Source organism: Haliaeetus leucocephalus, unplaced genomic scaffold (assembly GCF_000737465.1).
Source record: "Haliaeetus leucocephalus isolate CR32 unplaced genomic scaffold, Haliaeetus_leucocephalus-4.0 Scaffold195, whole genome shotgun sequence".
Taxonomy (NCBI): domain Eukaryota; kingdom Metazoa; phylum Chordata; class Aves; order Accipitriformes; family Accipitridae; genus Haliaeetus; species Haliaeetus leucocephalus.
Genome location: NW_010972631.1, coordinates 3,409,534 through 3,430,706, shown reverse-complemented (window position 1 = coordinate 3,430,706; position 21,173 = coordinate 3,409,534). Strand labels below are relative to the sequence as shown.

Here is a 21,173-nt window from a genome sequence, read left to right as displayed (position 1 = left end):
TTAACAATGAGGCTTGCAGCTTTCTGTGAGCTTGCAAAGGCCCAAACCAGTCATAAATGCCCAGAGTAAATCCTATGACTATCACCTATTCACTGAAAATAAGAGGCCTTTTTCTGTAAAGGCAGCCCTAGACTCCCTCCTTCGCCTTTTTCACCATATGATTGGAGTAGTGACCATCCCACAGAAGTCATCCTCAAGAGGACTTTCTCTAACTACTTTTCTATCTTCAGGAGAAATGACAATCTCTAACTGGCCTTTACGAAATTATTCTGCTCGTAAATAAGGACCTCAATACTCTCTTTATCAATCAGCAATGCCTGAAACATGCAGACTTTTCATCAAGTACAATACAAGATTCACCAAGTAAAACACCTGAGAAAGACAAAGAGGTGCCTGTGGTAAAGGAGGCTGAAAGCCCAGCATCCTCCATTGCAGGTTCTCCATCCTGCAGGACGTGTCAGATCGACTGCACAACTACAAAGCACAAAGCTTAATTTTGCAATTGTGTAATAGGACTGAATCTGAAATTTAAGAAACTATTTAAGACTAGCTAAATTGATTTTACCACTTTAGTTAATATCTGTAACTAAGGCCTAAAATCAGCATGGGCAGAAAGATCCTCTACCAACTATTTCAATTTCACTGTCATGTGCTGGGAATGAAAGAGGACTAAGAAGGTTTTGATTAAACCAATTCAATTTTCTTTGATCATCTAATACAGGGTTAATTAGAAATAATTCTTTGTTCCTTTAACTTCTGTGATTTGATTGCCTCCTTTCTAAATTGGGTGATCTGGCCAAATGATGACTTAACCATGTACTATTTTTAACCCACTGAACTTCTGATTCAATATCAGTTCAAACCTTCATTTTAAAAATTATCTTAATTCCTACATAAGCTATTGACATTTTCAGTACTTTAAGTCTTAGCGATACTGTCAGTTTTGTAATGTTTGCTTCTTAAAAAGCAATGGAACTTGCTTTTTGCAAACATGAGCAGAACTGGTTTATTCCTTGGATAGCAGAATGGGCTTGAAAAATAAAAAATAGGTAAATTACCTGAAGTACATTAGTTTGGCCCACTCTACAATTTAAAACCTTTATCCAATAGTATTTCACACTTTTAGTAATTCATAGCAGTAATTAATTAATTTTATCATTTTTTGAATTATATGTTAGAAGTCAAAACAAGTCTTTCATTGAAGCAAAATAGGAACATTTCATAAAAGAAGAAATTTTCCTGGAGTCATCTCAAAAAAGACCAATTCTAGAATTAATAAATGAGACTAACTGGTTGCAATTCCATATGTTTTACTAGAAAGAGCTGAGTCAGTGGAACTGAATCCAGTGTTTCCAATTCTTTCTGGCAAGTGAAAGAATAAAAAAGCAAAATATGAAGTCAGGATCACACTTTGGGAATACCATGATATTTATCTAATGAATCCCATTCAAGAAAATCTTAACTGAATATTTTAGAGTTAAGATAATAATGTTACTTAAGCGGGAATGCAATTTGCTGAAGTCAACAAAGCATGACTGTGATAATGTACATAAGAAAAATTCAAAGACATTGGATTTGCCCATTACTCTTATCTTATTTCCTTTGGATTTTATTTTCTGTGCTTTAGTTTTTAACCTCAGAGTCATATTCATGTATTATTAAATCGCTAACAACTGTTGTTTAAAAAGCTTGGCTTTCTGTAGCGCAGTGAATAATCTGGATGAGCAGTCTACCTCCCTACGGGGATTTTCCTATGCGGAAGCTGGTGTGACCTCCACTCAAAGAGTTTGCACACATAATTACATTTGTGATGGGCTCTGCTTGTACACATAATTTGAAAATAATCAGAGGGTTGTAGTGAATTTTGTCTGGAAATTTGACCCATTACATTTGCTTCTTTAGTTTTACATCACTCATGTTACTAAGTATATAGTGCACTTTTGTGCCATGGGATACTCTAATAAATCAAATAATTAAATTATGCACTTGACATCATTACAGATAGCATATGCCTACATTATTTGGCCTTCTTTGCAAATGTACGCGTATTTATTGTGTGCAATGCTCCATATCTATGTATAGTTATGCCAACATGAGGACAGTGGTTATCCTGTTCTAGGCCTGTGTAACCACACAGTTTGGAAAGTTTGAATAAATTGCTGAATGAACCTCAATGGGGATTAAATTTATGAGGTTTATAGAGGGCAGATGCCCCCTTTCTGAACATTATTAGCTGCCATATCCCCATTCAGACCTTCAGCAGGTTCCAGATAGCAATGCAAACATGTTAGTCCTAAACCAAATGTATCCAACTGTGGAAAATTTTGGCATCTAGCAATCTATGGTCATGTGCTAAATCCAAGCCAAGCTAGCCAGCCTGGGTCTTTACTTTTTAACTCCTCCCCTGTGATTTGACAGATCTTGCAGGAAAAATGCAGAAGAGTTGATGGGGACGCTAACAGCTCTGTAGCTTCGCTCAGCCACTCTGAGGTTCATACAGCCCATCGCAGGCTGGAGTAAATGTCTACACATTGTAAGACCTTCCCTGGGTTGAGAAAAAGGGTAATGAACTTGAACAAGGAATTACAAACAAACAGGGAGAGGATCTCATTGACTTGGGACTCTCATTCTCTGAAAGAGTTTTACACTGTCTTAGAGGACTCCCTTTTATTGTGCTGTTAGCAACTGAGAAGCCTTTCTCCTGGCTGGGCGCTTGTTTAACTTGGAAGGCCAATGCCATTTTGTTCTGTAGTAAGTCTGTAAATTAGGCATATAGACTTCAGCGTGTATTTGCCAAAGTAAACCAAAGGACTGGGCATTTTCATATGCTTTTTGGCATTCAGTAATTCTTTCTCTAATCTATGTGACTGCAGCTGGTGGCTTCCTACTCAGCACTGACTGTCAAAGGGCAAGAAAGTACAGAGCTGATGAATGGTAAATGAATTATTTTTTTAAAAAAGCTCATATTAGAGGTAATTGAAATGCAGAATAATGTCATCAAAGTCAGTTCTAAACATGGAAAAATGGAAGAATACTTTCTGGAACAGCAAAGGTATCTTTTGTGTCCTTAGATAAAACTGCTGAACTAACTAGGTTTAAACAGGAACTGCTTCTAGACTGTAGCTTGAATGCCAATTTTCAAATGAGGATATATTTTTAGATGCAGTTCATGAATTGCTAAAACCAAGATTTTCAAATGGAAATGCAGAGCTGTTTCTGCAACAGTGTGCTGTCAGCAATCGTGATTAAAACAAAATGGGTACTGGCACAAGCAGAGCAACTGGGTCTATTTAGATCTCTTCCAAAACCAGTATTGTGGCAACTGAAGTAATGTATGTGCACATGTATTTCATCCCATGCTGCAAAAAGTAATTTATTATTTGTGTTATTATTGCTTATAAAAACACTATCCTAAACTGGGACTCTACAGTTATCTGCTGATACATATTGTAAATGGGATACAAACAGAAAGGAGACTACGGAGAGATAATAAAATGATAATGGTCTGTGTGCTTGGTTTCTGCCCATCAATAGCCTAAGTGTGATAAGTATTCTCTAGATGTCACAGAAAGGGAGAGCTTTAAGGAAGGATTTGAAGGGTCATCATGAAGTAAAAGGGAAGCTCCTTTTGAAGTGAAATGGAAAGCAGAGAGCCAACACCAGAAGCAGGCGAAGCGAGAGGAGTTGGCACCATAATAATAAGCAGCATCTTAATGAAAATGAAATGGGGAAGCACAAGCCACAGATGAAGACAAATAGCTTATGCTTGCTGTGGTAGGGAAGGATTTTCCAGTGAGTAGTCCCACAACTTCTGGTAATAATCCAAATGTGTATAAATGTTTGCATCTGCTGAAAAAGAGGTGAGGTTCGTACAAATACAAGAGACAGACAAACTCCACCTCAGGGATTTTGGACAAAATATACTGTTAATGAGGATTTGGTAACTGAGTCACGTGCAGTTGTTAGTTTAAAAATCTTGGCTGAGCAGAGGTATGTGAATGGGTGATAATTCTTAAGAGGAGTATCAGTTTTCTATTACAAGTTGGGGCTATAATACTCCATTTATTTTAACTTGCATGAAATTCATTCTAAAGTCAATCTTCTCACATCTGTTTTGCTTTAATACAGTTAAACTATGCAGGGAGACTATGGGCTAGAGAGTTAATCAGAAGCAAAAATTGTAATGGGTAGAGGAAGAGAATCTATGTGGTTATTGAATCTCCAGCATAATTTTTCTCTCTTGAGACCTGATACAAAGGCCTGGGAAGTGAAAAAAACCCCTTCCACTATCTTTCTTGGGCTTTGGGTTTGTCTCCCATACCTTATCAGTTGTACCAGCAAGCAGACCAAATAAATCAAAGGGCATGAATATTACATTGGTTTCAAACAATCCATAGAGTTGTGGAAGATGCCATCAAAGATGGACTCTGTAGTACATTTAATTCAAAAAGTCATTCAAAATGAAAAGTGTGGATATGCTGGGATAATAAATAAACCAACATGCTACTATTGAGTTGATGATACCTCTGAAAGTACTGGTCTGATATAAACCGCTTCCAAGTGTTACTAGTGTCCCACTCTGCACTGCTTGCATTGCATGTTTCATTGCAAGCATTATAGCTTGACAACCTGCTAGAGAGTTTTGAGGCAGGAATTAACAGAAGCAGAACTTTCTGTCAAAAAAATTCAGCTCACACCATGGTTAACTCAGCTGTTGTTTTTCCAACTACCCTTCAGACTTACCGCCAAATTTACAGTTTTCCCAAGCAACATCTGAAAAAGACAACAATAACATGTTTTCTATCTTCTTTTTTTGTCAGGGTAGTTAACATATTTTGTTAATTTGCCTGCCACAGGGTAAAAATGCATGCTGTAGCTTGTTCCTTCTGTCTTTCCTTTGTCACAGCACTGCTCCTCTGAGAGAGGCCCCAGTAAGTCTCTCTGTGACGGCATGAGGACGCATCTTGCCTGAACCTGAGAGTGTAATGAATGACAGTGAAAGAGGATGGGCTGCCAGACAGTCTTAGGACATGTCTTTACTAAGATAAAGGTCAAATTTAGGTCAGGCTTTAAAAAAAAGCTAAATCATCCCGCAATATCTATTCGTGTTTATCTACGGGTTCCCCTTGAGGACACTCTGCCTGTAGCCTCTTGAGAACAACGACAGACCTTCAGAAATCCTTAGTGCACTAGCACAGTCAGAATGGCAGACGGGAGATGCGATTCTGTGCAAATACTACTGCAGAAATCGATATTGAGAAAGTGCAAAGGTGTGTCTGATTAGGGTGAAGCGGTTCTGCCTTCCCTCTCCTTGTTGAACTATTCACTGGGTTGTTAGCATGTGGAAATAATTCCAGCAGCAAGCTGAAAACCTACAGACAGCTTTAAAACTATTAGAAATATGCAGAGACTTTGAGAGCCAAGAAGGACAGTTATGAGTATTTACTTCAATCTCCTGTATAGTATCACCCACAGAGAAAAAAATCCCATTACTTTAGCTGCAGCTGTACTTCCCCTCAGTTACCAGCATGACCAAGTCCTGCCTAACGCAGTGGAGGTCAGTGAGAATACATGAACAGAGGGCGCAGGAGAGAACTATGTGGGGTGCAAAACAGAAGATGGAAGACTGCATTAAAAATGTGTCTTGGATGTTGTTTGGTTCTAGTTTCTCCTGCCAGCTTCAAAGACCCAAAGATAATGTATGCTTAACGCACTCTGGACGGCAACAAGGCATACTTGGCAACCCCGACACTGTATTCACCATGGGATTTGGCAATAAATATAACATTGTTTTCCTAACAGTAATTATGGCTCTGAGAGGTATAAAATGCCTGTACAGTGGAATGCCTGTTCGTTTCAGTGGAATATTAAGTTTGAAGTCTAAAGTGAAACCTTAAAATTTCCAACATTAGTAGCTATTACACTGTTAATAATTTTAGCAGAAACATCCAGCTATTTCAGGGATGTGAATGGAATTTTAAGATGGTATCACCAGGTTTTCTTCAGATCTGACTTCACACCTATAGTTTACTAGAATAAACAAAAAATATTTGCATTTTGATGGAATACTATTCTGGAATGTGGTTATGTAAATGGTTCTTTTAAGGTGTGGTTTTTCCCTCAGATTTATATTGAATTTATAAGTCATGCAGCTCTAGCTGAAAAATTAATCTTGTACTCTCCTGGGCATGTTTGTGATGGCAGTAAATGGTCACCTTCAGTTAACACTGACAATAAAGACAATATTCCGTACTACCCATGGATTAAGGCCAACATCCTCCCCTCCCCCACTTTCTTTTTTTATTAGCTCTTGAAAATGCCATTTCTGTTACTGTACCTTCTCCTACTTTGTCCATACTTCTAGAGGAAGATTTCTTCAGTATTCTCTCTGGAAGTACCACAGGCACTCAGTTTTATGCTGAATGTCACATTTTCTCTGGTAACATACTGCTATTAATTCCTCTGATTTCTCAGATTTTTTAAGACGTGTATTTCACTGCCACTGACCCTCTGCTGGTTTGAATAGCAAAATTAGGCACCATGTCCCTCGCCAGTTCATCTTTCCCTGGAATCTCTTTCCCCTCTGTTGGGTCAATCATGCTGATGGTAGCTAAAAGCTTATTTTATCTAACATGTCAACATCACTCTATTAACTTTCCTCTGTGGTATGCTGTTTCCATTATAGGAATATAGAGGCTTGGGGAGGGAATGAATATTCTGCTTTAGCCAGGCAAAGTCGAGTTTTTTTCCAAAGATTCTCAGAGTCTCTGGTCATGCGCTTCTTTTCTCCTCACATCAGAATGTCATTTATCCATATCATAGTATGCTGTATTACCATCTACAGTTCACTGATTTTCCAGTAAAGTTGCTGGTGTGCTGAGTGCAATGGGAATGCCAGTTGGAGGAAACCATTTCCTTCAAAGTAGTATGCTCACAAAAATGGTGTGGGCTTTTTTTTTCCTTAACAGTACCTGCCTGCAACCTGCCAACACATAGTGTGTATAAAAATATTTGCCATCTGACACATCTCCAGAAGCACCTCTCCTTGTGGAAATTTTCCTTGAGGAAAATGTTCACTTTATATATAATATCCATGATGTTACACATCAGGTAAGAATTGTAGGCTTTGCTCTTTTAGCAATGACGAGTGAACAATCGACTTTTTGCTTTTCTACTAAACACATGAATGTCAGAACAACAAGCCTGACCAACTTCATTTTCAACTGCTGTTCGAGGGGGAGACAAAAATGATAAAAGGCAGGAGATGGGTGGTGGCTGGGCTATTAACTCACTTGCATTCTGCACAGTTAAAAGAGCTTCTCTCCTATGGGTCACATGCTTAGACATACCCACATTTATTTTTGCTTGCTGCCTGAAGAAAGCATCCTCTTGATTTGACCACAAGCTTGACATAGTTTTAACTCGGAAATGGGACTTCATTATTTTACAACTACAAAGCGTTTTTTTTTCAAGTCTATTTACCTATATATCGAGCTCATAAATTCATATTATGAAAATCAGGTCACAACTAGACGCCTCGAGTTTCACATCCCTCCTTCCCCTTTTCGTCTCTTAAGTTCTTGTGTTGACCACACTGCACTCATTGCTAATATCCTTGTTTCAGGCATCATGCTCCTTCGTACACCTATACCCAATTTAAAACGAATAATTACCTCACCAGCCTGTACTGCGATGATAGTCCACTGGTCTATGCAGAATCCTCCTGAACTAGTGATGCTGTTGTCGTCCTCTTTGTCCTCACTGTGCGCACTCTTAAAAAATGATGCGATTTATTGCAGTTCTTGCATCTTTTCCAAGTCCTCAAAGCCAGGGTCTCTAACAGAGCTCTGTTTCATTCAGTGTTTTAGTCTAACCGGTCAGCATTGTGTCACAGGAACCTCTGAACAGCACAATAACCAACCTCAACTGGTCCACAAAACAAAAGGGCTTCTGTGGCAACAAGCTGCCACAGAAGAGACACTACCATGGAGACCATTCTTGATCCTGTAAGAAAGATCCATTGTATTTCACATCCCTTTGTTCTGAAAGCAGTAGGAATTATCTCACATCCATTCATCATGAGCCAACAAGTTATCCCAAGCTTAGTGTTTGGGGACTGGAAAAGTGTTAAGCTCATAAAAATAGTCTTCCTGGGACAAGAAATGTAGAAAGGAAGTGAAACGTATGATATCAACTGAGCTGGAAGAGTATCCAGATGCAGATTGAGAATTAAAGGGTGAAAGAAAGGGAGCTACCTGCACTATCCAAGTAATCACTAGTTTTGGAATAAAGTACATGTGTACATGTATACATGAGTGCAGGAAGGACTGAAGAGAAGAAAGGAAGAGATTAAAGCTGACTAGTTGTGGAGTAAGGCTAGGGACTATGCACTGAACTTTTAATTTGGTTATAGGTGTTTGTATTCTTTTTGACATCTATGGACCTCGTTTTGGTTTTCCTGAGTTGCACCTGCCTGTTTTCTCTTCCCATAAGTCATATGTGAAAGAATGTTCTGTGGGTAGGCATATCTGCCTGCTGAGGCATAATGCACTACATGGAATACAATTTGGAGATTGCAGACAAGGCACGTTGTTGCTATGATCAAATGTTTTTCACATGTGCGCAAGACCCACATGAGAGGAGAGTGAGTTCCTCCAGCGTCGTAAGGCCAGATGACATTTCAGGAGCGGCTGCCCAGATAGTACGTCCATGCTCAGGCTGTGTTGCCCACAGGGAAAGCTGAAGCTCCTATCTCAAATTTCTACCTGAAAAAATCTAGGAGAATCTTATTTGGAAACATTTTGTAGCTCATTTTGTGGATTATCTACCCTAAGGTAAGAATACTACAGTTCTGTGAATTCACTCAAATACAGGGTACAAGTCTGATGGTAAAACTTTCTTTTTTTTTCTTTTTTTTCTTTGTAGATACGCAGGAAGAATTTTGATAGAAGTCAGTACCTTCTTGACATTAATGCAGATTTGCTTTTATTTTTTTCTCTGACACTTTTGTTTGTTTGTTTGGGGTTTTTTAAATTTTAGGTATCAGTCTTTCAAGGCTCAGTACCAAGCAAACATCTCTCAGTTGGTATATGATGTCAAACTTATTTTTGGCACATGTAGAAATACCAAAAGGGCTCACTAATCTTCTAATGAGATAAAATTACTTCTGAAGGATAAAATTAGCATGCTGGAACTTTTCCAATCATTATATTTTTACAGCCCTAGCATGTATGTTATACAGTGTATTTCTAAATAATCAGTACTCTGAAATATATATTCCTCATGTCTTTTGCAAACTACATACTGAGAAAATTTTTAATGTGGTAATTATTTAAAAAAAACCTGTAAATTTTTACAAAGACTTATCCAAAATGTATAATCTTATTATTGCAAGAAATAAAATATTAGTAATGAAACAGGATTCAAGAAAAAATGGTTTTAAATAATTTTTTAAAATATAAGTTATGCTCATAAATGTATTCTATTTTTTCTAAAACAATTTTTTATAGTGTTTATTTATCTTGAGAGCTTTCAATGAGTGTTGTCTGAGAAGAGAGAAGAGTGTGAAAGCAGGAGTCAACTCTATTATTATTAGCCAGTCTTTCAGATAAAAAAAGAAAGCATTAAATGAGTGACCCAGCCCAGATTCCAAACACAGGCGCAAGTGGAGTGATGCAGCAGAAGCACACTGATCCCATCACCTAGAGTTCAAGAAACAGAAACAAACCTCTGCTAGCCTAATTTTCTGAAAGACAGAAAACAAAATACAGGAGTAAGGGATCAGTTTTTTTGTAGGGATGATAGGTTACCAGTAACAATCTGCTGTGCCCTGCACTATTCAGCATATTCATAAATATTCATAAATGATCTAGAAAGAGGGTAAGTGGTCAGGTCACAAAGTCTAATGAGGCTATCAAGTTATTTAGGTTAATAAAGACGACACAACCTTGAAGATCTGCAGACAAGTTTATGGAAGGGAGTGACTGAGCAATAAGATGTCAGGTGGAGTTCAATGTAGATAAATGCAAAGTGGTGCACAAGGGGGAAAATGGTCTTTACTTCAGGTATGAAAAGGCAGGTTCTGATCTGGTCATTACTTCTTAGGAGAGAGAATCCTGGAGTTATGAAAATGGCTCCATGGGAACACCAGCCTGGTGTTCAACAGCTGCCAAAAAATAAAAAATGCTAGGAAGTGTTAAGAAGTCAGTAGAGAACTAAACAAAGAGTACCTTTTTGCTGCCACAGAAATCCGTATTTTGCTTGCATCTTCTGTATAGGTAAAGAATAATAGAAATATTGGTTGAGAGGGACCTCTGCAGGTAACCCAGTCTAACCTTCCCGTTGAAGCAGGAGTATTGCCAACACTAGATCAGGTCAGCTGTGGCTTCATCTAGCTGAGTGTTGGAAACTACCAAGGACGGCGATTCCACAACTCATCTGGGCAATTTGTTCCAGTGTTGCATGTTCCTTTTGGTGAAGAAATTTTTCCTGATGTCCAGTCTGAACCTCCCAAGCTGCAGTTGTTGCTCAACACAGCTACCCAACACAAGTAGCTGCCACTCCTTGTTTTCTACTTGCCACTGCCAAGAAGTGTTTGGCCACATCATCCTTCGGGTGCTGTTCTGGTCCCTGTATGTCAGCAGTAGGATGGAAAACAGGAGTGTCTTTCATGTAAAGCACAGCCAACTTAGCTAGAAGCCCTCAGGGTGGGAGAGGACCTACAGGGCGTATGATGAACTAGTGAGCAAGAAACAAAAGCAGTAGCCAGGTTGAAAATACACAAAAGGAGGCAGGTTTTTGCAGAATACACGGCTGACCTGTGGAACTTGTCGTCACAGCAGGTTGTAGATGCTACAGACCTATGTAGGTTTAAGGGAAGATGGGCAAGTGCCTGACTGAGAAATCCAGTGAAGGTTACTAAGATCATGGAAACTACATCTGCTTCAGAAAATCTCTAAGTTTGATATATTGGTAGCAGGGAAGTGCTGGAGAGGCATGATAATGCATACTAATGCAATACAATATTGGCCCAGCAAAGCCCTTGGTCTGGCCCAGTATGGAAGCTCTTATGTTCAAGAAATTGCTTGTAAAACTTAACTACCTTATACTCATTTCTGTCTTGCCTTGTTAATTAAACTGGGAATTCTTCAGCTCGTTTTCTCAGGCACATGAATAATTATTATTACACTTTGGTTTTAAGTTGTACACACAAATAACAACAACAAAAACAGAACTGCGAACAAAATTTACATTTTGAAGAAATCAACCTCAGTCTGCAAAATGAAACTGCAAGGTGCAGTTGCTGGCCAAAGCCTTATTTCCAACCTAATTATATTTTGGTTATATATTAGTTGGGTCCACTAAATCTCAGAAGTTAAGCCTTTTAAAGGAAGGATATGCCTACGCTTAAGACAATGGAACAGCACTCTGGAGATCTCAGTCTGATCTCTAGCAATGCCACAAATTTCCTGCTGGTTTTGGCAAATCAGTGGGCCCTCGTCTAGCGTGAGCCGAGTTTTCAGCAGATGAGCTCATTGCAACTACTCAGGTTAAGCACTTGCAAAAGCGCTTAGTGAATGAGCTCTTCACATCGTGCATCTGCGCAGCAGTGGAAAGCTTTGAGGAGGAACTTCTTGTAGTGCAGGGGCCGATCCACGGAGCGGAGACGACCACCCAAAGCTTGCTGCCTTGGGAGGGGAGACGAAAGGGACACCAAGGGAAGGGGAAGGCGGAAAGAAGAGGGGTGAAGTGATGAGAAAAGGAGGGAGGTGTTTCTCACCTGGCCTCTGAGGCCCTGAGGGATGGGGAGGAGAAGGCCACCCTGAGGAGCAGGGCCAGGAGGGTCCCTGAGGAGAAAGGCGCCCCTGAGGAGCGGGGCACCCCTGAGAAGCGGGGCCAGGAGGGTCCCTGAGGAGAAAGGCGCCCCTGAGGAGCGAGGCCAGGAGGGTCCCTGAGGGGGCGAGGGCAGGGAGGCGCGGGCAGGCCACGGGTGAGTGGAACGCCACGTCCCGCAGCCGCCAGCCCCATCCCGGCCCGAGGAGCCTCCTGCGGAGCTGGCAGCCGCTCCTCGCCTTCCCCAGGAGCCCTACGGCGGGTCAGGGCGGAGCGGCCCTCTCTCATGGTGCCCGGCAGCCCCGGCCCCACGCAGGTGCGGGCGGTGCGGCGTCCTCCCGCCATTCCCCCCGGGGACGGGGTCCCTCCGCCTCCCCGCTTGTCTCCGCCTCCCCCCGCCCCGGCCCTGCGTGGGTCACCCCGGCTCTCCGCCCGGCGCCGGGAGGAAGCCTCTCCCGGGGCGATGCGCCTCCCCGCCCCGCAGGCAGAGCCCCTTCTTCCCTTCATCTCATCCCGTCCCGTCCCGTCCCGTCCGAGGAGATACCGGGATCTGCCTCCACTCTGCTCCCCTCGGCCCTCCTCCTCTCGCCCTCCCGGCCTCCTCCCTCTCGCCTCCTTTTTCTTTTTTTTTTTCTCTTTTCCCATCCCCTCCCCCGCCTGGGAAGACCTGGCCGCTCCCCCCCGCCCCGTCCTCAGTCGCCGTGGGCGCTGAGCGGCGCGGAGCGGAACGGGGAGCCTGCGCCCCGGGCTCTGCGGCCGCCTTCCCCTCCGTTCCTCCTGCGGGGGTGCCAGGTATGAAAGTAAACCCTTCCCGACGCCGGCCGAGGGGCGGGGAGAGAGACTGCCCCGAGAGACCTGGTCGGGGCAGCGCTGGGTGGGCAGGCTGGGAGCTGGGGATGGGGGCTGAGGGGGTGGCTGCCCCGGGTCGGGGCTGCCCGGGGCCGGGAACAGGGCGGCTCGGGTCCGGGGACCGGGGCAGTCCGAGGTAACGTCCGTAAGGTGATCGGTTTTTTGCGATGTCGTTCTTCCTACACGGGTCGTTTAAAGAAATGATGAAGCTGAGCGATGTCAGTACCTCGGGCTGGGCAGCTGAAGGGTTTCGTATAAAGCTCCTGCCTCTTTAGCCTGGCGGATATATTTTTGATAGGGCTAAAACGTGACACGTTTCTTCGGTCCTTTTTTTTCCCCCAGTTATTATTATTTATTTGAAGCTGGTTTCACAAGACGGCTAAGGGGCGTATTTATTGGGCTTTCAGGGGTTTCCCTCTGCGCTGTGTCTTCCGCGGGGAGCAGGCAAGCAGCTTCTTCACCCTTCAAAACAACCTCTCCTTTAATTCTGATTCATCCCCTCAGTATTCGCGCTACCATCCCCGCGCTCTTCTGGAATTGACACTAATTTCATCCAGATTCGTCACTGCTGGAAGCAGATTTATCTTGGAATGGCAAAAAAAGCCGTGCCAAGGTATTTAACTTGCAGGCTCTGGAGAAAGGGAACTCCTTTGGATGAGACGCGGAAAAGCAGAGCCTCCCACGGAAAGCAGGACCAGGGGATGGCTCGAGAGCTGTCGAGTTAAAGCCTTCCCCTCCAAACCCTCGGCTTCTTCCAGGAAAACCCTGGGCTGTAACATGCTAATGCGTTGTAGGAGCGGCCGGCAGAAGCGGAGCGGGCAGTGGAAAAGCGGTCACCCCAGCAAAGCCCCCCCCTCCCGTCCCCGCCGTTCCTCCGGCTGGTTCCCGGCGGGGGATACCGGGGGGCCAGCCCGGGACCCGGGGGATCGCAGGCAGAGGGTTAATTAAGCCGAGGCGGTCGCCGGCTGTCCGGGCGCGCCGCCCCGCGGCCGCGGCGGGGGCGGCCGGGAAAGGGAAAACCCCGTCGGAGGTGAAGCCCCTCTCCCCGTGGCTGTTCATCCCCCCTTTCTTTATTTCCCCCCGCGTGTGGGATTTCAGAAACGAGCTGTCACGCCTGCCGTGTACAATTAGTTCGTCTGATGCCTACTGAAGCTGCTTAAATTTTGTAAGAGCCAGGAGTCACGGTCGGGTTTTCTCCGTAAGTCGGAGGGGAGGACGAAATCTGTGCACCGATATATAGAGTGAGCACACCCGGAGGAGTGAAGGAGGCAGTGGCGGATAAGGTTAGGGTAATGGTTTCTTCCAGGGAGCGTGAGATTTCCAGTATTTGTTCTCTCTTTTGCTTTGTCAGAGCAGAACTGTGAATTCCAACTTTCAGGTCATTTCAAGAATAAGGCCAAAAGCAGTTAAAGGAGCTGGTTAGTGTAGCAGCCTCTAATATTTTATGGTCTGAAAGTTGTGTTTAAAATTATGTAAGCTTAGTTTGAAATGTGCTGCCTTTCCTGCAATAAGAAGGAAACCCCAGAGCAGAGGCTGCAACTGAACAGACCAAGATAAAAAGCTACCAGGTAGCTGGACACAACTTTTCTTCTGCCTGAGCTACACTGACATGCAAATTCACGCTGGGGTAGCCTGAAAAGAAAGATACTCTAGTTCTGCTTGACTACAAGCCTACCCCTGAGCATTTGAATTGCATTCTGCTGGAGTAAGATAGGTTATACTCACAAAATATTTGAAGAATATCCTGAAAAGTTAGGACATGGGTAGGTTTTATCCTGTGAATGGAGAAAGATTTGATGTTAGAAGCAGAAAGTGAGAAGAACTGAAAATACTTCTAATTGTATACATACGCCTGGCAGCTGGAATGCCACCAAGCAGGGAATCCTCACTGTTATCAGCTGGGTTTGGAAACTGGAGGAAGGATTTCAACATTTTCATGGAGATGGTGATCTCTCTCTCAGTTTCTAGTTTCCATCTACTTTTGTCTTCTCTGAAGCAATTCATCCTACCATAAAGACAGCTGACTCAAGGCTTCTAATTACGGTAAGCCAACCCAAAATTTGTATGCGAAAGGAGCGAAGGAAAGGACAGGGCAGAGCAGCTTGGGGTTTGGAGGAAGAGTGGAGAACAGCGTGGCAGAAAGTGTGAGTAAGATGTTGAGGGTTTTTTCTTGCATCTAGCTTGTAGCCTTCTCAGGGCCTTTCCTCTGTCCTCTGGAGGCTGTATTCTCTCTGTCCTTCTCTCACCCTGCAAAAGTGCCTTTGCAGCCGTCTACAAATTTCCATCCCCATTGTCTGGCAAGAGGAACCCCTGTGTTCCCCCCTTGCTGGCAACCTGTACTGGGCCATGGCAACCACTGACGTTGCCTATGCTTGAGGTTGGCCTTGCTTAAATGGTAGAGATCGGGTTAGTAAACAGAGCTTAAGTGCATGGGTGTAAATGACAAGCTGCCTAGTAGGACCACTGCTCTGATCTGTAATGAGAATTACCATTTTCATCAAGTTCCTCGGCTTGGACTTCCAGTTCTACTGAAGTGCAGTTAGTTCATTACGAGCAACAAGTGGTTCATTATAAATGATGAAAATCTTGGCTTCCAAGACTGCCTTTGTAAGTAGTGAGCACTTGAGTATAGTATTTCAAATGGGAGGCTCCAATGCATCTATTGAGGGTTGTGTGTTTTGGTTTTTTTCTTTTTAAAGAGTGGCGGAAGGGAGTCATAGTACTCCACCCATTTGCTTGCAGAAAGTCTCTCTATAAAGTGAAGTTAGTTATGGGTCCAGCTGGGAAGACTTCAGCCACCGCAGTGGAATGACATCAACCCAGGCACCTCTAAGACTTTGTATATGAACTAGCAGTTAGTGAATGAACTTTCCTTAGGTCTCACAAAATTCAGCTACAGAGAAATACCAAATACCCAGACCCTGAGGAAGGGCTAAGAAGGGGAAGAGTATTCGAGGAAAGAACATACAAAAGGCATTCTCGAGCCTGATAGAACAACTGGGTTTCTTAATACCTTGTATCTGTTCAACAGCTGTATTAGGGCAAAGCAAATTAAAAAATTAAAAAATTTCGCATTAATATCGCATTACTTATCATCAAATCATGCTAGTTTGTGACAGGCTGGAAATAAAGAAAAGGAGATGCTTCCTCATACAACATGTAGTTAAGCTGTGGAACTCCTTGATGCAGAACATTGTGGATATAAAATTTTATATGGGTTCAAGGGAAGACTGGGCAACTATGGAAAAGAAACCCACTGAGGTTTCCTCACACTACAGAAACCACCTGTGGTTTAAAGTCCATGAGGTGCAACTGGTTCTAAGCTGAGGCTATGAGAGAGAAGGGACATACATGGTTGCCCTATTCTTGGGCTCTACCGCAGGCATCTCATGTGGCCAGTGTCAGAAACAGGATTTTAGGCAAAGTGGACTTTTGGTCAGGCCAGGAAAGCTTACTTACGTTCTCATCATAGTATTTCTTTATTTTGACACCTTATCATTTATCCATACATATGTAAAATTATCATTCCTTGTCAAATTTAGTATTAATTGAGCAATAACCAAAACAATACTTTGAAGGTAACTTTGTATATAAAAGTTAATGTTTAAATATGTGCATTTCTGCTATACCAATAACCTAGACTGGTATGGTCAACTGGTGTCTCTCTGCAAAATCTTGCACCTGGGATGACTCTGCTCTGCTTTCAAGACTTTCAGATATCTTTTAGAATGACTGCATACACCCCAGAGCTTAGGCCTGTGAGTCACTGTAATCTCCAGATGTCTTATGAAAAAGTCCACACATCTCCTCCAAAGCCTGAGTTAGCTACTTTAAAGCCCGGGTGGGTATCTTTATACTGTGTTGTAAAATGTGTTTTACGCATATCCTAGTAAGTAAACTCCACGTCAAAGTTGGCATTCCATGCAGGTGAAGCTGAAAAGCATCAAAAATTATGCTGAAACAAAACCACCCTCTGAATTTGGCATCAGAAACAACAAGCTGTGTTTGAGTTGTAGTGCTTAGTTAGCTAAAAAGTGGTAACTGTTACCTCTTATAGGTAAGAACTATGTCTATATGGTGAAGATGCCTCAAAATTATAGGAGTCATTGGCCCATTAAACAGCTTTTAAAGTGATGTTACCACTTCTTTTACCATGTTGCACACATACTTCTCTTTTTTTCATGCTAGATCTTTAGCTAGCTTGTGACCAGGCTGTTTCACTGGATAGCAGTACTCATATTATTGTAAACTAAGCTCAAGAAAAGGAAAGCAGTTATCTTTGCCCTGGCTTACACTTCCATTACAATGTAAACCAGAGAGCTTAACCACATACATACCCTTGAATTGCTTGGCTTTTAAAGTTTAATCATAGGCCCTTTCTTTCTGCACAGCTGAGGTTTCCATGTAATTGGAATGAAGGATATGAGAACAGAGCGCAGCTTTCCCAATGGCAGCAGCCAGTAGTTGGTTAATGCCACTGACATCACTGCTGCCAAAGGAGAAAAATGGTCTTTTCAGTAATGTTTTGAGCTCAGAATCAAGACTTCTGGGTTCAGTTTCTGGCTCTGCCACAGACTTCTAACAATTTTACATTCTTTCTGCATGTTTCCCAACTACAGATGGGAATAATACTGCTTTTCGTCTTTCCCATTTAAAGTATTAGCTCTTTGTGTGGTGCATCACCCCATCTAGGTGGGGCTTTCCACATGTGACCATAAGGCACAGACAGCACAGTTCCTGCAGCCGTTGTGGGATCCTGTAGGAAAAAAGCATGTGATGAGTCAGCAGACTTGTCCCTCCTACTTGGCCAGGCTTTCTTGCCTGTATATAACCAGAAGTCTCCTCTAGACCAGCAAACTTCTACTTTCCTCAATCATCTGTCCCTTCCAACCATGGATTTTGAAATTCTCTGACATCCTGAGAGAGATACAGATAGCCATGCATAGGAAGTGAATGAGGTTTCGGTGGCCACAGCACACAGGGAGATACAATGGAGGATCTGCAGGAGACCCATGCCTGTCAGAGCAGCGGAAGCTGAGAACATTTAAAATGGGACTCGCTACCTTGTTTGGGTACCTAAATTGCTCCATTTGTCACATCCAGACAACATAAACTTTGAAAGGGGGAAAGCAGGTCTTTCTAAGTTGGTTCCTTGGGAGAGCAGTTAGCAAAATGCCATTCTCCATAGCAGGCAGACTCACAGGTCTCAGCTGGGTGGGTAATGCAGAACCATTGGTGACTTTTAGGTCACTTAAAGTTGCCACTTTTGGGGCATTACATGCAAGATCACAACTGGTCTGTTTTCCTAAGTGTTCCTAAGTCTCTTGAGTGTAGTCTGTCCGTCCAGCTGCCTGGATTCCAACTTCTGAATGTGATTTTTGAATACATTGGTAGTTTTCAGCCATGTTCTACCTACAACCAGTAGCTATAGAGGAAAGAAGCAGAAGCATAAAACGTAATTGCATTCCTACGGCACAAATGAAAACAGGGCACTGTACAGAGTGGAATGACTCCAACTACTGCCACACTGAGGGAAAAGCAGGTAAAACTCAGCTGTTTACGCCTTCACTGATGTCACTGCTAATATTGCATGACTGTACGTTGAAGATACTAAGATAATTGTGTATATTTCCAATGCGTATTTTCAAATCTCTCTTTCTTGTTTTAGAAAACAATAGATAAAATGGAGCACATGTTACTGCTCTTCATATTTTTCATACCTATGTTGGGTCTCACTAATGGAACAGAAACTGAAGAAGATTTTACTTGGCACTTAAAGAAGATCCCCCAGATTGTGAGTGAAAGAACTTTCTCCCTTGACCGCCCTAAATTTGAAGCAAAAACCAAATTAGAGCTGAACAGTGTATGTGGAATTGAATGTCAAAGAAAATTGCCAGTACCAAGCCTGTCTGACTTGAAGGACCTCTTATCCTATGAGACCATTTTTGAAAATGGCACACGGACCCTGACTGAAGTGAATGTCCTCGGACTAGTGCTTGACCCAGCTGGAAACACAACAACACGAAGGTCTTTGAGAAAGAAGAGGCAGATATATGGAACAGACAGTAGGTTCAGCATCTGTGACAAGCGGTTTATGACCAACTTTCCATTCAACACAGCTGTGAAGATCTCCACCGGCTGCAGTGGCATTCTCATTTCCCCCAAGCACGTGCTAACAGCTGCCCACTGTCTGCACAACGGCAAGGATTACGTTAAGGGCAGCAAAAGACTGAGGGTGGGCCTGGTGAAGACAAAGTCCAGAGGCGACGGCAGGAAACGCAAAGGCACTAGAAGAAGCAGGAGAGAAGTTTCTGCGGCCCAAGAGGATCCCGACGTTGCCACAGAACTAAGGCGACAATCCAAGGGTGGTGGGAGAAAGCAGAGGAGATCTGGGAGGAAGCAGGGGAGCTCAGATGGCATGCCCTCCTTCCAGTGGACGAGGGTGAAGAGTACCCACATCCCAAAAGGCTGGTTTAAGGGTGTCTCTGGGGATATTGCCCTGGATTATGATTATGCTGTTCTTGAGCTCAAGCGTCCCCACAAAAGGAAATACATGGAGCTGGGAATCAGCCCAACAATCAAAATGATGCCTGGGAGCATGATCCACTTCTCGGGTTTTGACAATGATCGATCTGGGCAGCTGGTCTATAGATTTTGTAGCATTTCTGATGAATCCAATGATCTCTTTTATCAGTACTGTGATGCTGAGCGCGGCTCCACTGGATCTGGTGTCTATCTCCGTCTTAAGGAGCCAAACAAAAAGAAGTGGAAACGCAAGATCATCGCTGTTTACTCAGGCCATCAGTGGGTGGATGTCAATGGTGAACAGCAGGATTACAATGTAGCAGTAAGAATTACTCCTCTCAAATATGCCCAGATTTGCTTCTGGATACATGGGAATGATGAGAATTGCACACGAGGCTGAAGAGAACTGAACGTGACTCGCTTAGCACCCGTATTACCATAGAGTGAAAGATTGCTGCAGCAGTTGCTGGAAGAACATCACTCCACATCAGGATGTTTTTGAACTCAAAGCTCACAAGTAATGTTATGGTGACTTGAGAAATGCTGAATTGCTGGGGGATGGGTAGAATTGTCAAACAGAATATTTCTAATTGTAATCAACCCTAGATATGCACTTAAAATCCCAAACTATATTTATGTTTGCAATTGTGATAAATTCAAATAATTCACATCAGAAAAAAATGGCTACACCTGGTTGTCATTTTTTTCCAAGGGAAGGATTGAAATGTCTCAAGCTGGTATTATTAAACAATATCTATTTTTCCAATGGATTTGCTTTTCTCAGGGTTCTGTTCCAATTCTTCAAATGCAAGTTGTGCATGCAGCACATTACTGTGTGTACAGAATGATCCAGAGAACTGCACGAGACCAAGACATTATTTAGGCATTCTCTAAAGACCACAGCTCCATGTTGAGAAGCAGCCGTCTAGTTCATGCTTGTTAGTTTGGAAAACTTCCTCCTCTGGTTGCTGCAGGAACAATTCCATGGAAATCCCAAATTTCTGTAGCTGAGGGTTAGACTTTAAAGACAAGTTTCACCTCATTGCTCAATAAAAACAGTAAAAAGAAATCAATGAACATAGAAGTTCCCATGTTTGGAAGAAGAAACATCAGGACTTAACTGAATGCCTTTAAATCTTCTTTGAGAAGCTACAGAAGCCTTAAACACATGCATTTGCATTCCAATTAGTATTTGGTGAGCTGTAGGTTTAGTTTCTAGTCAAACGTTTAGCTTTACAATTGGGAGAAGTCACTGACTTCTGAAGTGGCTATTTGACAATCATTTAGAGCTTCACAGATGATGATAGATTTTTTGGGTGCTAACCATTTTTGCAGTTTTTATGAATTACTTTTATACGAGTTCAGCTTCATAGGTAGGATAGTATGTATTAGATTGGGAGCTGGAAAGCAATATTTTAGTTTGGCTTTATATGGTTTTGCAAAATGGGTAGTTCTAATCATGTTATATTCAGACTCCACCTCAACATGAGTTAAAAGGTTAAACTAAAAATTTCTCCCAACTAAATTATATCACCTTCTGAATGGTAGAAGAACTATCCTGTACATTATAACAGATATCCTGCTAGGTAGCAGCAGTAGTTAGCAAATAATTTGATTCAATATGTTTGCTGTACCATATGTTTAATGAAAACATTAAACATATTAAATTTAAAGGTGTGACTTTTACACACCTTTAAACACAAATCACCTTTTTAAAAATTGTTGTTGTTTGCTACACAAGTCTATATCTTTTATTTTATATCACAATTTTGAAGCACACAGGATTGTTATGGTGCTATGTTAATCTAATAACATAAAATGATACTGTGTATTTCCAATGATATCCTTTGAGTTTCAATATTTTTAAGATTATTCACCACCATAATATTTCATTTTTTTGATCATAAGTTTATGCTGATGAAAATCCATTTTCTTCCTATCCAGAAGAAAAAAATATAACAAGATTT

At 42.3% G+C, this 21,173-nt stretch overlaps 1 protein-coding gene across 1 annotated transcript; it reads left to right on the top strand.

Annotated features, from left to right (window-relative positions):
• The first annotated feature begins 18,364 nt into the window (after positions 1 to 18,364).
• On the top strand, positions 18,365 to 19,881 carry PRSS35 (protease, serine, 35). The gene has a single exon (XM_010565741.1). It carries the CDS (start codon positions 18,365 to 18,367, stop codon positions 19,604 to 19,606), a length of 1,242 nt encoding a protein of 413 aa, XP_010564043.1. The 3' UTR covers positions 19,607 to 19,881.
• The last annotated feature ends 1,292 nt before the right edge of the window (positions 19,882 to 21,173 follow it).